Below are 18,932 nucleotides of genomic sequence, written 5' to 3' on the forward strand. Positions count from 1 at the left end.
TTGACTAGTCCAAAACTAGAGGGTATAGTTACAAGGAACTCCACCTTCACTTTGTCCATTGTAAAAGGCAGGATCTCCCACTGGCCACCCATTTCCATTTGAGTTCCTATTCGCACACTGACATGTCTATCCATAGTCTCCTTTACTGCCACTATGTGGCAGGTTGGAGGAGCAACACCTCATATTCCATCTGGGTAGTCTCAAACTGATGGCATGAACATCGATTTCTCTAACTTCAGGTAACTACTCCCCTTTGCTCCCCCCCCCATTAATTTTTCCTCCTTTCTGGTGGCCGTCTCACCCCTTCTCTTCTCCTCCATCATGACCTGCTCACCACCTCCCCCTGATTCCCCACTCTCCCTGTTGTCTCCTATCAGATTCCTTCTTTCCTTCCCTCACTTTAGCTCTTCCAACCATCACCCACCAGCTTCTTACTTCATCTCCCCTCCCCACCCACACCCCTTCCACCTCACCCTCTTCCACCTATCACCTTCCAACTTCTTTCTTCAACCTCCCTCCCCACCCACACCTGGTTCCACCTATCACCTCCCAGCTTCTTACTTCATCCCCCTCCACACCTCACCTGGTTTCACCTGTCACCTCCCAGCTTCTTACTTCATCTCCCCTCCCCACCCACACTCCTTCCACCTCACCCGGTTCCACCTGTCACCCACCAGCTTGTAATCTTCCCATCCACTTTCTTATTCTGGCTTCTGCCCCCTTCCTTTCCAATCATGATGAAGGGTCGCGGCCAGAAACGTCAACTGTTCATTCCCCTCCAAAGACGCTGCCAGACCTAGCGAGCTCCTCCAGCACTTTATGCGGGTCGGGCAACATTTTGCGGTCGAGATCCTGCACAAGGACTGTGTGTGTAAAGGGGAGAGGGAGGGGTGAAACGGACTGGAAGGTGCTGGGTGGAACCACTATGGGAGAACCATGATGGGAGAGGTGGAGAGGTGGAGTCAGGAAACTGTGACCCATGGGTGATAGTTAAGGAAAGAAGAGAAAAAGGGGGAACATTGAACCATGACGGAACTTCGTCGATGGGCTGAGGAACACAAATGGGTGGGTCAGGTGATAGGGTGTTTTTGCTGTTGCTGTCTGGTTGTTCTGCTAAATATGGCAGGCATGCAATGTTGGTGCCAAACGTGGCGACACTTGTGGGCTGCCCCCAGCACACCCTTGGCTGTGTTGGTTGTTAACACAAATGTCCCATTTCACTGATCGGTTCAACGTACAAGTAATAAATAAATCTGAATCAAATCTAACTGTAGAGGTGGAAGGAAAAGAGTCAGGAAGATGATAAGTGGAGACACAGGAGGCTGGTAGGTAAGGAAGGTATAAAGTAAGTAAACATTACAATGTTTATTTTTCTACTTGTGTCATAAATGCAGCTTATTATTTGTTAATTTATTTGTGGCAATATTACTCTATGTGCTGTACTGTTTACTTCTTAACCTGTGTCGTAAATGCACCTTATTATTTCAAGATTCAAGATAGTTTAATGTCACTTCTTGTACACAAATGTAAGGGGAATGAAATAATTGTTATTCCAGATCCAATTCAGCACAGCACAAACCACAGGAGATAAAGAACACAATAATAATAATTATAAAAACACACGTGATAAATATAAATACATTATGTAGCTTATATATATAGGTTGATTGTATGTCCATAAAGTGACGTGAGGCTGTACATAAGGTGACTGACAGGAAATAATAAAGTAGTGGTGGTCTGGGTGTAGACCAATTGGACTTGGCAGTATAACAGTTCAGAATGGACCAGATGGGCTGAAGGGCCTGCTTCTGAGCTGTAAGGAAATGCTTTTGATGAAGACTGAAATAGAAAGAATAGAAGAAAGTGCCTCTGGGCTTATTCAGCCCACTTACTGCAGATTTTCATGGGAAGTGTGACGCTGAGTGGATTTGCGTCAGTGTAAGTATAATTGCAAGTGGGATAATGGCAGGTTTTCAAGCTGATCTATTATTTCAGTAGTAAAGCAGCATGAGTTCTCTATGTCGTTGGGGCATTATACTCAGCCAACTTACATTTTCATAGCACCTCTACATGGCATGTTTTCTAAAATGGTCATAGAAACATCCAAAAGGAGTTGGCATTGTCGCAGAGCTGATTCTGCATTTTCTAGAAGTTTCTCAATTTCTCTGCAGCAGGTGCCACACCATTAGAATCTGGCTATTCACAGGTTACGTCTTATCATTGGAATGTGGTTTGTCTCTCGTCTGTGTATGAGATGATCACAATTTCTTTGTCTTCTTGTTTCGTTCTTTGTTCTTGTAACAATAAAATGGACCTAACCACTAAGTTTTATGCCTCATTCTTGACTTCCAAAGACTCTCTTGGTTTGTATCACCAGACCCAACATAGGGTATAGATACGGTGAAAACACAGTCATTTTCCCACAGAAAGGGACGTAGACTAGAGGGCATAAGTTTAAGTTGAGAGGAGAAAGGTTTAGAAGGGATCTGAAGGGCAGTTTCTTCACATGTTGAGTGGTGTTTATATGGAACGAGCTGCCATAGGAAGTATTTGAGGCAGGTGCAATAGGAACATTTTAGGGATATTTGGACTTAAGGAAATGGATAGGTAATATTTAGAGAGAAATGGAAATGGAACGGGTGGTTACTTGGGCTGGCATGGACCAGTTGGGCTGAAGAGCCTGTTTTATTGCTGTTGTCGTCTACGTGTCTCTGACACTGAGGGACTGAGCCCAGTGTAACTGCCTCACAAGCATCTCACAGCTACATTGTTTGGGGAAGCATAAGTGATGATGACCAATTAATTGTAAGTGTACTGAACTGATGGTATAATGAATATTGAAAAAAACTAGCGCTGGTTATATTTGCTGCATAAATTATTAAAAAATACATTTCTGAAATTAAAAGTAAACAACCTTGTTTAAGAAGCATCTTCATTAAGGAAAGATAGAGGTTCGGCCAAAGAATTACAAGCTTGAACTTCAAGCTGGTCTGGTTGATGGTATAGGTGTCAAAAGTGGGCTGATAAAACCTGAGGTTGGACATGGAACAAACTTAACCAGGATTAAAGAGATTAGAAATTAAAGATTAGCTTTATTTATCACATGTATATTGAAACATACAGGGAAATGCATCATTTGCTTCAAATCAAATCAGCAAGACTGAGCTGAACAGCCTGCAAGTGTCGCTAACATAGCATGCCCACAACTCACCAAGGCTAACACATATGTCTTTGGAATATGGGAGGAATCCAGGGAACCAGGAGGAAACCCATGTGGTTATGGAGAGAAGATAGAAACTCCTGACAGTCAGCATGAGGAATCAAAGCCCGATCTGGCACCAGAATAGCATTATGCCAAATGCTATGCTACCGTAAGGTAGGAAAAAAGGTGAAATCTGAAGGGATTAGAAGGTGCATAAGAATTTTTAATGGAAGGGATGCCTGTGTAGAAGTCACTGCAATTTAACATCGCAGGGGATGGGGAACAGGGTGAACTGAACTTGATGTGTGGTCAGACACAGCTGAGTTTTACGGATGGGTGTTGGAACTGAAAGAGAATTAAATAGGTGGGACTGGGAGCAAAGGCATGGATGAGTGGTTGGGTGCGATTGGAGGCAAAGGGAAAAATTACTGAGGGAAAGCTGGCAGACTTTCAAATGCTGATGAAAAAGGGCGCATGGCTCACAGGCAGCAAGCTGGCAAGGCTGTGGATTATCTGGCTCAACATTAATGTCTAGATGATGATGATGATGATGGCTACTGTCTGGGCACTGCTTTGACAAGGATGTGTTGGCATCTGTGGAATTCACTGCCACAGATGGCTGTGGAGACCAAGTCTTTGGGTATATTTAAAGCAGAGGTTGTTAGTTCCTGATTAGTCAGGCCGTCAAAGGATATGGGGAGAATGCAGGCAAATGGGGTTGAGTGGGATAATAAATCAGTCATAATGGAATGGCAGAGCAGACTCAATGGTCTGAATAGTCTAATTTCTGCTCGTAATGTCTTATGGTGTTATGGAATGTTGGTTAGAGTCAACGGGCTGGCCAAAGGTGATTTTTGTGCAGTCTGAAGCCATGTTTTGTTAAAGTAAGTCCAACTGTTAAACTGTAGAGAAGAAATGTCCTCCCCCTGAACCAGGATTATCAGGAGCAACACACAGAAAGACCATTAAGGCCCAACAGTTCACACAAACCTCTTGCTATCCCTTTTCACCTTACCCTATCAACACATCATTACTCTCCTCTCTTCCTCAGTCAGCTCCCACAAGATGCCATTTCTGCATTATCAGTTCCCACAGAAAGCCATCTCTGCCATTGTCAGCTTCCACAGAAAGCCACTTCTGCATTGTCAGTTCTCACAGAAAGCCATCTATACATTGTCAACTCCCACAGAAAGCCATTTCTGCATTGTCGACTCCCACAGAAAGCCACTTCTGCCATTGTCAACTCCTACAGAAAGCCATCTATACATTGTCAGCTCCCTCAGAAAGCCACTTCTGCATTGTCAACTCCTACAGAAAGCCATCTCTGCCATTTCCTCTTTGGTCTGATGTCATTGCCCTTCATTATTAGCAACATCTTAATTGAAAATAAAAAGGCACACAAGAGAAAGATGATCATGTTGCTAATAGTTCACCTCTTCTCCTTATAGTATTCCTCCAGCAATTTGTGTGTGTACTTTGTTGATGAACCAAACGCACAACACTAACCACCACTACTCTGTACCTACTGTGGTGGTGATGACTGTTGTGCTGGTTGGTAAACTGGCACAACGCTATGATCAGCTCAACACCATGATCACGTTAATCATTTTGCACTAAAACAAACTTTCATTTTGTTCTAATTGTGTTTTTTTATGTACAAATCATTTATAATTCATGTTAAAAACGCAAACAACAGGAATTCTGCAGATGCTGGAAATTCAAGCAACCCACATCAAAGCTGCTGGTGAATGCAGCAGGCCAGGCAGCATCTCTAGGAAGAGGTACAGTCGACGTTTCAGGCCGAGACCCTTCGTCAGGACTAACGAAGTCCTACGTTAGTCCTGACGAAGGGTCTCGGCCTGAAACGTAGACTGTACCTCTTCCTAGAGATGCTGCCTGGCCTGCTGCGCTCACCAGCAACTTTGATGTGGGTTGTTATAATTCATGTTTATGTTTTTCTTGTGAATGCTGTTTATCTGATGTTATGTGCCTGTGATGCTGATACAAGTAAGTTTTTCACTGCACTCGTTAATACATGTACTTATACATACGATAATTCAGTCAGCCTTGACTTTGACTTTGTTCAATCTCTAACCCCAGCCATAACCGAGATTAGAGGTACTCAACTAGTACGTGGACTTTTCAAAGCAGAAATGCAGCAGATCCTGCAGAAGCTGGAAATCCAGTGTATCACACACACAGTGCTGGAGGAACTCAGCAGGTCAGGCAGCATCTATGTAGAGGAGTAAAGAGCCAATGTTTCAGGCCAAAACCTTTCATCATGACCTAAAGCTTTGGAAGCATCCACTTCCTAATGCAGACTCAATCATGAACAAAGAGAAAATGGAACTGGGTTTACCATAACTGTTGTACGTCTCTTCACTTGTTCCATGTCCATAGTCATAATATTCAGGGCCACTGCAATGCCAAAAACAGAGGATAAAGTGAAAAACAACTCCTTGGAAAACAGAAACTTGTATACTGATACATACATCATTATATATGTATGTATCAATTTAGTATTCTCTCTCAAAGTAAGTACCATTTTATTGACAGGACTGTTCTATAAGATGCAGTGCACTTATCACAGAAGTTGTCCATCTAAGGCACTGAAACCGTATTTTCTGCTCCTCTGGGTTAATGAGAACATGGACTGAGTCACGTGCAGCACTTACAACTTTAGATTCACCAAAAGAACTTTGTGGACGATACCAGCTGCTTCCTGACCTGGAAGCTTTTGACTGTCATCAGCAGAACAGTTTTACAGCATGGAGGTTCAGCTGGTACAAGTTATGGCTCAGATAGGTACAGCCTTTCCTAACAGGTCATTCAACAGGGAAACAAACTGGACTCTACCATGTGGTGGAGAGCCACACAAGTTCACTCGCTGGTTTTATTTGCAAGTTAGTGACTGCATTGTTTTACCAGGAAGAATCTACCATGTTGTACATACTCGTGAACTCCATTATTGGATAATAACTTCATAACTGTAAGTAAGAACATCTGACTAATGAATTAATATAAATCACTGATTAATTTTATTAGCGTGTTTTTTATGGGTGGGGGGGTAGACAACGTGTAAATTGGTCTGTTTTTTCAGTCAGCAGAGCTCAGTCTCATTGTTCTATGATAAACTATTACCTGAATTTTGGATTGTTTTTAAAGCCCTTTGGCCTGGATCTTTCTCAGTGAGGGTGGTTCTGTGGAGCGATCTCTGTCTAGTTTTGTTCAAAACTGCTGAAGGAGGAACAGTCGGACATAGACAGTGAGTATACCTGAACGGACAACGTCAGGACTTGTGTGCACAAATTCTGAAGTCATTCAGCAAATGCAATGAAGACTCTCAGCCTGAAATGCCAACTGTTTGTTCCCTCCGTAGATTCTGCCTGGCCTGTTGAGTTCATCCAGCATTTTGATAACACTTGTATATGTGTATATCCAGAGAACAGGAACCATTTGGGGTAGCGTAGGTCCTCCCGGCCCTTTGAGCCAAGCCGTCCCAGCAAGCCCCCACAAACCCAGTTAACCCTAACCTAATCATGGGACAACTTACAACGACCAATTAACCTACCCAGTATGTCTTTAGACTGTGGGAGGAAGCCAGAGGACCCGGGGAAAACCCACGTATTCCATGGAGAGAAGAAACAGAGACTCCTTGCAGAAAGGCACCAGAAATGAACTCCAAACTCTGGAACGTGCCAAGCAGTAATAACGCCACACTACCACGGCACATCAACATTATCTCAGAGTCCACCTCCCAGAGACGGCAGGCATGTCACAACGTTCATTATCATCTCTTTGAGGAAAAGTTAAAATGTTCAGCAGGCCATTCACAACCTTTGACACCAACTATCATTTTGGGGCAATTCCGTTGAAGCTTGAACCAAACTGGTGAGTGCTATAGTATATTAGAGAGAGATAGAGAGAGAGAGAGAGATGGAGATGGAGAGAGAGAGAGAGATGGAGATGGAGAGAGAGAGATGGAGAGTGAGAGGGAGAGAGGGAAGCATGCAGCGTTTGGAAAATAGAGCCACTTGGAGGATGGCTGCCGGTGGTGGTCTGATGTAGACGGGGTGTGTGAGGTCTCAGACTGGAGAAGAATCAATATCACCGTGCTACTGAGCTGGAGGTCATCTCAGAGACTGAGGGGGGAAGCAGCATTTAAGGCCAAGGAAGGAGCTATTCAGAATGATCAAAACATACAAAAACATGGAACATTACAGCACAGTACAGGCCCTTCTGTCTATGATGTGCTGACCCTTTAACCTACTTTAAGATCAATCTAACCCTCCCCTCCCATACAGTCCTCCATTTTTCTAACATTCTTGCACCTATCTAAGAAACTCTTAAATATCCTCAATGCACCCGCCTCTACTACCACCCATGGCAGCAGGTTCCATGAACCCAGCACTCTCTATTTAAAAAAACTTAACTCTGACATCCCCGCCATACTTTCCCCTAATCACCTTAAAATTACACCCTCCTGTGGACCCCAAGATCCCTTGTTCCTCCATACTGCCTAACATCCTGCCATTAATCCTGAACTCTGCCTTCAAGTTCCAACATGCACAGTGTCAGCTGTATGCCTTATCATTGAACCAACAAGGGCATAGGGTTAAAAGTTACAAGGTCATGTCCGAGATCAAACCACCAATACTGTGCCAGCTTTTTAAAAAAATTGATCTTAAAAAGCAAAATAAAGGCATGGTTCCAATTCCACTGCACATGATCGAGACACTGGATGAATCTGCCAAATTAATTAGTATTTCTCAGAACTATTCCTTCCTTCCTGCAGTGGACACAAGAAGTTTGGACTCGCAGCAGGAGAGGGAAGCAGCTAGAACAATATGACAGGGAAGTTGAGCATGTATCAGTGTGACTATGAGGTTGACAAAGCTTCTCAGCTGTTGGTCACTACATTGGATATAGTCTATCAGTAGAACGGTAACCAGCACGGCTGTTCGTGCCAGGCTCTGGTCAAACATATTAATGAAAACAGGAAGAAGGCAAGTCAATGACTATACTTCACCAGGAGTTTGAGGAGATTTGGTATGTTGCCAAAGACTCCAGCAAATTTCTACAGATGTACTGTGGACAGCATTCCGACCTGTGGTATCACCATTTGGTATGGGGGTCCAATGCAAAGGACTGAAAGGGGCTGCACAGATTTGTAGACTCAGCCAGTTCCATCATTTTCAAAAGGTAGTATTTTACAAAGGTGGCATCCGTTATTAAGAACCCTCATCATCTGGGACGTGTCTTCATTTCAGTGCTACCATCAGGGAGGAGGTACAACAGCCTGAGGACACATTCAACATCTTCTGAGCCACCATCAGATTTCTGAAAGCGGTCCTCGCCCTTCCTCTTTTGCACTATTTATTTAAGTTATTTCTTATTGTGACGTATAATATTTGTTAAGTCCGGCACTGCACTGTTGCCACAAAATGTCAAATTTCACAAGATCTGTCAGTGTGAGTAAACACAATTCCAATTCTGAATGGCTGCAAATCACTCTCACAGCCTGATTACAGCTGAGACTGGTTTTACTATTTGGTCCGCACACAACCCATCGCTTTCCTAGTGCTAGATGTCCACAAAGGCAGGCTGCCAACTGGCACATTCCAGGACGCAGGAGCATGTGCTGAGGGATGCACTAAAGCTTGGTGCCCCACCTCAAAGGCTTTGTCAGGAGAGACCATGGTGAAGGGTCTGATCAGCATTGGACTGAGGCCTGGGTTCTGTCTCAAACACTTCATAAATTCATTCTGTTGGCTAGGCAGGGAAGGACCAGAATGCAGGGTTCTTCTGCTACTGGAGAGGTAGGGGCTAGGTTGGGTGAGGAAGCCCTCAATCATTGTGGAAGTGTACCACACCAGAGGGCAACATGAATGGCAGCAGTGGGAATGTACAGCAATAGAACAGCACTGAAAATATTACCATGAATGTAAGAATGCAAAGCAACTGCATGGTTAATTCTTGTAAATATTTTTATGATGACTAGAACTAGTTTTGATAAAAATGATGCATTCTGTAAGAGAAAACAAGAATTTGTATTCTGTTTATTGTCTGAAGCTACGTGTCTGTGATGCTGCTGCAAGGTTTTCACTGACCCTGTACCTCACCGTAGTTGGGCACATGACAATAAACTAGACTCGATGTTGCACACTGAACTTCGTATTGGATTAATTTTTCAAATGCAGAGAAAGGCAAGTGCTGGTTGCATTTCCTGCACATACTATGGTGAATAAAGAATATTTATAGAATAAAAATTTTAAGCCTGCCCTTCCCGTATGAGAGTGAACAGGGTCAACTCTTCACTGAACTTTCTGGGCTGTAGTGACCCAGTGACAGCTTGAGGCTCCTGCCCTGTCCCCCCCCTCCCCATTTTCTAGCAATGCCAGTTTAGGAATTTCCACTAGCATCACAGTGAGGCAGTGGCTAACAGCCCCACTCCAGAACCAGAAACATTCAGTTGGGGCTGACTCTCCTGGCATTGGGGTTCTGCACTCACACAGTAGCTCAGTTCACATTTACTGTGACCTTAATTTAATGAATCTTCCCCGGCCAATATCTATCCGAAAGAGAATCAGAATTAGATAGGTTTATTATTTATTTATTGAGATTCAGCGCAGAGTGGGCCCCTCGAGACATGTCGCCCAGCGATCCTCCAATTTAATCCTAGCCTAATCACAGGGCAATTTACAATGACCAATTAACCTACCAACCAATAATCAAAATTATCACCCAGTGTAGCCTGGGTGAGTAACTGCAGTATGCTTTGTAGACAGTATCTCTACAAAGGCAGAATCAGTTTGTTATCACTGACAGATGTTGTGAAATTTGTACTTAGTATATGTTTCTTATTGTAATTTATAGTATATTTTACGTATTGCATTGTACTGCTGATACAAAGCAATAAATTTGACGACTTACATGCGCACACGTTTGCCGTACATAAATAAATAAGCAGTGCAGAGAGACAGCAAAGATAGCGAGGTTGTGTTCATGGGTTCATTGTCCATCTGACAGCAGAAGGGAAGAAGCTGTTCCTAAAACATTGAATGTGTGTCTTCAGGCTCCTGTACCACCTGACTGATGGTAGTAATGAGAAGAGGGCATGTCATGAGTGGTGGGGGACCTTAATGATGGATGCCGCCTTTTTAAGGCCTTGATCCTAGATGGAGCGGAGGCCAGTGCCCACGATGGAGCTGGCTGACCGGCTGAGTTTGCAGTTCTCTGCAGCCTTTTCCCAATCCTCTGCAGTGGTCCCTCCGTACCAGACGGTGATGCAAGTCTGGTCACCATCAGCGGACCCTCAGTCAACACCACTGAAAAATGGATTATCAAGTGGTTACAGTATTGCACAAAAGTCTTTGGCACACACATGTATATAGTTAAGTGCCTAAGACTTTTGCATAGTACTGTACTAAGTTTATGTATTGCACTGTGATGCGGCCGCAAAAAAAACAAATTTCGTGACGTACGTGAGTGATAATAAACCTGATTCTGATATGGATTACTATTGCAGACTGAGAGTGGGGAAAAGGGGACAGAGAGAGAGGAATCGTGGTTGGGAAAAGGGGAAGGGAGAGGAGAGGGAATGGGAAGCACCAGAGAGACATTCTGTAATGATCAATAATTGGAATCAAATCATCATGCCTGGTGTCTCAGGGCTGGGTGTGTCTGCACCCACACCACCACACCTGCCCCTCCTGACACTCCTTCTCTGCCACCTGTCCCACCTCACTCCACCCTCACCATCCCACCACCCTTTGCTCCCTCCAGATTTACAGTCATTCTCCACTCCATATTGACAAATACAGTACTGTGCAAAAGTCTTAGGTACCCTAGCTATATATATGTGCCTAAGACTTTTGCAGTGTTGTACCCGCATCATCTTTGATAGGATCTTGCTGTGCAGAAAATGTCAGCAGCGTTTCCTGATATAACGAGAATGATTCCACATTGTAAGCACTTCACTGGTTGAAAAATGCTTTGCCATTTCTAGGGGAGTCATTGCAAACATTAGAGAAACCATAAGTTTGTTTTCTTTTTTGTGGCCTTAAGAGCTCTTTTCATTTGAAAGCACTGAGAAGAATCAAGCCCTCCAAAGGGAGAAACTGAAAGCAAGAAGCTTTGCTCTTCACTGATGCAGTCTGTGAGAATAGGAGGAGTTTTCCTGGGAGCGGATAAGGAAGGAGATTGTTCTTTGAAAGGACTGACTTCAAAGGGTGTAGATAAGGTACTTTAGTACAACTACTTCAGCAGCATACATTCTGGTGCCATTGGTGAAGTGAAGAGCCACAGACAAAGTGAATAAGGAGGAACTGCTTCACTGACAGGGGTGCATAATGGGTAAATAGCATGCGCACCAGGTGAGAGAAGACACAGATTTCCACACAGTGAGTTATTATAACCCAGCATGTACCAATGGACATCAACCTCCAAGATTACCTTGAAAACTGCCTTTTCCAAAAGCTCCGTTCTGGAAAGCACATTGGAGCTCGGAATCAGGTTTACTATCACTGATATATGTCATGAAATTAGTTGTTTTGCTGTAGCAGTACAGTACAATACATTAAAAATACTATAAATTAAAATGAGAAATACAGAATACAGTACATAGAGAAGATAAATACGTAGTGCAAGAGGAGAGCAAAGGTAGTGTTCATGGGTTCATTGTCCGTTCAGAAACCTGACGACAAGGCGAAGAACCTATTAAAACAAAAACTTCACACCATCTTATAAATTTCTTACCCCAGACAGTTAATCTGATCAACCTTTCCAGTTAGCCCCTATCCCCACCCCATCCCCTCTGTCTATTAGCTCAGTCACTGTACTGCACTGAAAACACTTTAAACCACCTTTCAAAAATGTTTATATTGCTGGTATTTATGTATTTTATGCACATTTGATTCCAAAACTGTACTTTAATTTCTAACTTTGTTTTTTAAATATAATTATTTATTCTTTATACCTGTTGAATCATGTTGCTTTTTTAGCATGTCATGTCATTAATAATTTGCTGATGACACCATTGTTGTTGACCAAAACAAAGGTGGTGATAAATTGGCATACCGTATAGAAGTGAGATTGAAAACCTGGTTGAATCAGAATCAGATTTATTATCACCGGCGTGTGACGTGAAATTTGTTAACTTACCAGCAGCAGTTCAATGCAATACATAATAAAGAAGAAAAAACAATAAATAAATAAATTTTATTCAGTATATGTATATTGAATAGAATAAAAATTGTGCAAAAACCAGAAATACTGTATATTAAAAGAAGTGAGGTAGTGTCCAGGGGTTCAATGTCCAATTAGGAATCGGGTGGCAGAGGGGAAGAAGCTGTTCCTGAATCACTGAGTGTGTGCCTTCAGGCTTCTGTACCTCCTACCTGATGAAAACAGTGAGAAAAGAACATGCTCTGGGTGCTGGAGGTCCTTAATAAAGGACGCTGCCTTTCTGAGACACTGCTCCTTGAAGATGTCCTGGGTACTTTGTAGGCTAGTACCAAGATGGAGCTGTCTAAATTTACAACCCTCTGCAGCTTCTTTCGGTCCTGTGCAGTAGCCCGCCCACCCATACCAGACAGTGATGCAGTCTGTCAGAATGCTCTCTACGGCACATCTATAGAAGTTTTCGACTGTATTTGTTGACATACCGAATCTCTTCAAATTCCTAATAAAGTATAGTCATGTCTTGCCTTCTTTATAACTGCATCGATATGCTGGCACCAGGTTAGATCCTCAGAGATCTTGACACCCAGGAACTTGAAACTGCTCACTCTCTCCACTTCTGATCCCTCTATGAGGATTGGTATGTGTTCCTTCGCCTTGCTCTTCCTGAAGTCCACAATCAGCTCTTTCGTCTTACAGACATTGAGTGCCAGGTTGTTGCTGTGGCACCACTCCACTAGTTGGCATATCTCACTCCTGTACGTCCTCTCGTCACCACCTGAGATTCTACCAACAATGGTTGTATCATCAGCAAATTTATAGATGGTATTTGAGCTATGCCTAGCCACACAGTCATGGGTATATAGAGAGTAGAGCAGTGGGTTAAGCACACAACCCTGAGGTGCACCAGTGTTGATCGTCAGCGAGGAGGAGATATTATCACCAATCCACACAGACTGTGGACTTCCAGTTAGGAAGTTGAGGATCCAATTGCAGAGGGAGGTACAGAGGCCCAGGTTCTGCAACTTCTCAATCAGGATTGTGGGAATGATGGTATTAAATGCTGAGCTATAGTTGATGAACAGCATCCTGACATAGGTGTTTGTGTTGTCTAGATGATCTAAAGTCGTGTGGAGAGCCATTGAGATTGCATCTGCCGTTGACCTATTGTGGTGATAGGCAAATTGCAATGGGTCCAAGTCCTTGTTGAGGCAGGAGTTCAGTCTAGACATGACCAACCTCTCAAAGCATTTCATCATTATAGATGTGAGTGCTACCGGGCGATAGTCATTAAGGCAGCTCACATTAATCTTCTTAGGCACTGATATAATTGTTGCCTTTTTGAAGCAAGTGGGAACTTCTGCCCGTAGCAGTGAGAGGTTGAAAATGTCCTTGAGTGCTTCTGCCAGTTGGTTGGCACAGGTTTTCAGAGCCTTACCAGCTATTCCATCAGGCCCTTCTGCCTTGCGAGGGTTCACTCTCTTTAAAGACAGTCTAACATTGGACTCTGAGATGGAGATCACAGGGTCATCAGGTGCAGCAGGGATCTTCACAGCTGTAGTTGTGTTCTCCCTTTCAAAACGGACATAGAAGGCGAATACCTCCACACCAACAATCTCTCACTCGACATTAGCAAAACCAAAGAGCTACAGGAGGAGGAAACTGGAGGTCCATGAGCCAGTCGGCATGAGGGGATTGGATATGGAGAGAGTCAGTGACTTTAAATTCCTTGATGGTATTGTTTCAGGGAATCTGTCTTGGATGACGCCTATCATCCAGGTCACGCTGGCTTCTCACTGCTGCTATTGGGAAGGAGGTGCAGTAGTCTTATGTCCAAAACCAGCAGGTTTAGGAACAGTTATTTCCCCTTCAACCATCAGGCACCTGAACTGGCCTGGATAACTTCACCCACCTCAGCTCTGTACTGATCCCACAACCTATGGACTCACTTTCAAGGACTCTACAACTCATGTTCTCAGTGTTATTTATTTATTTATCTATCTATCTATTTACTGTCATTTTCCTGTATTGCTTAGTTTGTTTTCTTTTCCATATTGGCTGCTTGTCTTTGCTTGTGTGTAGTTTTTCACTGAATCCATTGTGTTTCTTTGTATCAACTGTGAAAGCTCCCAGGAAAATGAATGTCAGGTTAGTACGTGGTGACATATACATACTTCGATAAGAAATCTACTTTTAACACATTGCAGCAAATTTCTTATATATCTAATTGTATATGACAAATGAAGTTGATTCTTGAGTCTTGAAACAGTTGTTTGTGGGGGTGATTAATAATTAAAAGATAGGTGGAGGGTAATGTTGAGGAAACAGAGAGCCTGCAGAGATACCTAGATAGTTTAGGGCAGCGGTTCCCAACCACCGGGCCACAAAGCATGTGCTACCGGGCCGCGAGGAAATGATATGATTTGGCGATATCAGTCAGCTGCACCTTTCTGCATTCCCTGTCACGGCCACTGTTGAGCTTGAACGCACGCGAGGTCATTACCCACGCATCATCCATGTCAGCGCGGGAACTTGCAAATGAGGGCAGGCTAAAAAGCATACTTGACATAACATCTCTGCCGGCATTCTGGAGCAAAGTCAAGGCTAAATATCCTGAGGTAGCCACGAAAGCACTGAAAACATTGCTTCCATTTCTAACATATCTCTGCAATGAATGCAACGAAAACTAATTTGCGGAATAGACTGGACATAAGGAACCCCCTTCTAGTATCGCTGTCTCCCATCACCCCTCGATGGCACCGTCTTGTTGCAGGGGAACAAGCCCAGGGCTCCCACTGATTCAGCGATACTGGTGTGTTGCAATGATTTTATATGTTCATACTGGGAAAATATGTGGTGTGTTTAATATCAAAACGTTACTTAAAATGTTACGATGCTATTGACTTATAAGTGACTTATATAACCATATATCAGTTACAGCACGAAAACAGGCGATCTCGGCCCTTCTAGTCCGTGCTGAACGCTACTCTCACCTAGTCCCACCGACCTGCACTCAGCCCACAATCCTCCAATCCTTTCCTGTCCATATACCTATCCAATTTTTCTTTAAATAGTAATATCGAACCTGCCTCTACCACTTCTACTGGAAGTTCGTTCAACACTTACTTCAAGCTCCCCGGTCCTCCCCTGATAACTGGCTTATCCCTATATTCATGCGAGGAAAATATGTGCTGTGTGTTTAATATTAAACCCATTAGATAAACCCTTTTAGAAACGAAATTGAGTGTATTAGCCACTTATCACCTATATTCTGGTTGTGATTAACACCGCACCCCCCCGAACAGAATCGGCAAAACGATTTGTAGAAAAAAATCAGCACGTACACGTATGCGCAAGTCACGCATGCGCACTGGTGCCTGCGCAAGGCTTCATAGTAATTGTAGTCCTTTCGCGGTAAACACAACGTGTTTGACTGCTACTTTTGTCCGTTGGCAACCCTACTGCCCACCTTCCCCACAGGTCCGCAAGAATATTGTCGATAACAAACTGGTCCATGTTGCAAAAAAGGTTGGGGACACCTGGTTTAGGGGAATGGGCAAAGAAGTGGCAAATGAAATACAATGTTGGAAAGTGTATGGTCATGCACTTTGGTGGAAGAAATAAACGGGCAGACGATTATTTAGATGGGGAGAGAATTCAAAATGCGGAGATGCAAAGGGATTTGGGAGTCCTTGTGCAAGATACTCTAATAGTTAACCTCCAGGTTGAGTCGGTTGTGAAGAAGTCCAATGCAGTGTTGGCATTCATTTCTAGAGGTATAGAATATAACAGCAGGGTTGTGATATTGAGGCTCTATAAGGCACTCGTGAGACGACATTTGGAGTATTGTGTGCAGTTTTGGGCTCCTTACTTTAGAAAGGATATACTGACATCAGAGAGGGTTCACAGAGGATTCACAATGATTCCAGGGATGAAAGGGTTACCGTATGAGGAACATCTGGCAGCTCTTGGGCTGTATTCCCCAGAGTTCAGGAGAATGAGGGGGGATCGCACACAGAAACATTCTGAATGTTAAAAGGCCTGGAAAGATTACTTATGGCAAAGTTATTTCCCATGGTGAGGGATTCTAGTACAAGAGGGCATGACTTCAGGATTGAAGGACGTCCATTTAGAACAGAGATGCGGAGAAATTACTTTAGTCAGAGGATGGTAAATCTGTGGAATTTGTTGCCATGAGCAGCTGTGGAGGCCAAGTCATTGGGTGTATTTAAGGCAGAGATAGATAGGTTCTTGATTAGCCAGAGCAACAAAGGGTATGGGGAGAAGGCAGGGGAGTGGGGAACACTGGAAGAATTGGATCAGCCCATGGTTGAATGGCGGAGCAGACTCGGTGGGCCAAATGGCCTACTTCTGCTCCTGTATCTTATGGTCTTATAGAAGACCTTATGGAAAACAAGAAAAAATCTGCAGATGCTGGAAATCCAAGCAACACACACAAAACACCACACATAAAATGCTGGTGAAACGCAGCAGGCAAGGCAGCATCTATAGGAAGAGGCACAGTCGACGTTTCGGGCTGAGACCCTTCATCAGGACTAACTGAAAGAAGAAATAGTAAGGGATTTGAAAGTGGGAGGGGGAGATCCGAAATGATAGGAGAAGACAGGAGGGGGAAGGATGGAGCTAAGAGCTGGAAAGTTGATTGGCAAAAAGGTACAAGGCTGGAGAAAGGAGAGGATCATGGGACAGGAGGCCCAAGGGGAAAGAAAGGTGGGGGGAGCCCAAAGGATGGGCAAGGAGTATAGTGAGAGGGACAGAGGGAGAAAAAGGAGAGAGAAAAAAAATTAATAATAATAATAAATAAATAACGGATGGGGTATGAAGGGGAGGTGGGGCCTTAACGGAAGTTAGAGAAGTCAATGTTCATGCCGTCAGGTTGGAGGCTGCCCAGACGGAATATAAGGTGTTGTTCCGCCAACCTGAGTGTGGCTTCATCTTGACAGTAGAGGAGGCCCTGGATAGACATATCAGAATGGGAATGGGACGTGGAATTAAAATGTGTGGCCACTGGGAGATCCTGCTTTCTCTGGCAGAGCGTAGGTGTTCAGCGAAACGGTCTCCCAGCCTGCGTCAGGTCTCGCCAATACATAGAAGGCCACACCGGGAGCACCAGGCGCATAATATCACCCCAGCCGACTCACAGGCGAAGTGTCGCCTCACCTGGAAGGACTGTCTGGGGCCCTGAATGGTGGTGAAGGAGGAAGTGTAAGGGCATGTGTAGCACTTGTTCCGCTTACAAGGATAAGTGCCGGGAGGGAGATCGGTGGGAAGGGATGGGGGGGACGAATGGACAAGGGAGTCGCGTAGGGAGCGATCCCTATGGAAAGCAGAGGTGGGGGGGGAGGGAAAGATGTGCTTAGTGGTGGGATCCCGTTGGAGGTGGCGGAAGTTACGGAGAATAATATGTTGGACCCGGAGGCTGGTGGGGTGGTAGGTGAGGACCAGGGGAATCCTATTCCTAGTGGGGTGGCGGAAGGATAGAGTGAGAGCAGATGTGCGTGAAATGGGAGAGATGCATTTGAGAGCAGATTTGATGGTGGAGGAAGGGAAGCCCTTTTCTTTAAAAAAGGAGGACATCTCCCTTGTCCTGGAATGAAAAGCCTCATCCTGAGAGCAGATGCGGCGGAGACGGAGGAATTGCGAGAAGGGGATGGCATTTTTGCAAGAGACAGGGTGGGAAGAGGAATAGTCCAGGTAGCTGTGAGAGTGCGTAGGCTTATAGTAGACATCAGTAGATAAGCTGTCTCCAGAGACAGAGACAGAAAGATCAAGAAAGGGGAGGGAGGTGTCGGAAATGGACCAGGTAAACTTGAGGGCAGGGAGAAAGTTGGAGGCAAAGTTAATGAAGTCAACGAGCTCAGCATGCGTGCAGGAAGCAGCGCCAATGCAGTCGTCGATGTAGCGAAGGAAAAGTGGGGGACAGATACCAGTATAAGTTTGGAACATAGATTGTTCCACAAAGCCAACAAAAAGGCAGGCATAGCTGGGACCCATACGGGTGCCCAAGGCTACACCTTTAGTTTGGAGGAAGTGGGAGGAGCCAAAGGAGAAATTATTATGAGTAAGGACTAATTCTGCTAGACGGAGCAGAGTGGTGGTAGAGGGGAACTGGTTAGGTCTGGAATCCAAAAAGAAGCGGAGAGCTTTGAGACCTTCCTGGTGAGTGATGGCGGTATATAGGGACTCGACATCGATGGTGAAAATAAAACGGTGGGGGCCAGGGAACTTAAAATCATCGAACAAATTCAGAACATAGGTAGGAAGAGATCGAACAAGGGGGGGATAAGACAGTGTTGAGCTATGCAGGAATGAGTTTGGTGGGGCAGGAGCAAGCTGCACACACAAAATGCTGGAGGAATTCAGCAGGCCATGCAGCATCTGTGGAAAAAAGTACAGTCGACGTTTCGGATCGAGACCCTTTGGCAGGGCTTCATGGAGGTGTATGAAATCATGAGCGGCATAGATAAGGTGAATGCCCACACTGTCAGGGTAAGACAGGCTGAAACTGTAGGCGGCATGGTAGTGTAGT

General features: G+C 44.3%; 1 protein-coding gene across 2 annotated transcripts in view; it reads right to left on the reverse strand.

Annotated features, from left to right (window-relative positions):
• Positions 1-18,932, reverse strand: part of khdrbs2 (KH domain containing, RNA binding, signal transduction associated 2) — a 521,774-nt gene that overhangs the window by 29,149 nt on the left and 473,693 nt on the right. For both annotated transcript variants that reach the window (XR_010016971.1, XM_063040191.1), the window contains exon 8: positions 5,562-5,620. Coding sequence is in view for 1 of the 2 variants with exons in the window: in XM_063040191.1 (XP_062896261.1) it covers positions 5,562-5,620 (59 nt within the window). In the remaining variant the exon portion in view is untranslated. The remainder of the gene's footprint in view (positions 1-5,561; positions 5,621-18,932) is intronic.

The sequence above is a fragment of the Mobula hypostoma genome, chromosome 2 (genome assembly GCF_963921235.1).
Source record: "Mobula hypostoma chromosome 2, sMobHyp1.1, whole genome shotgun sequence".
Taxonomy (NCBI): domain Eukaryota; kingdom Metazoa; phylum Chordata; class Chondrichthyes; order Myliobatiformes; family Myliobatidae; genus Mobula; species Mobula hypostoma.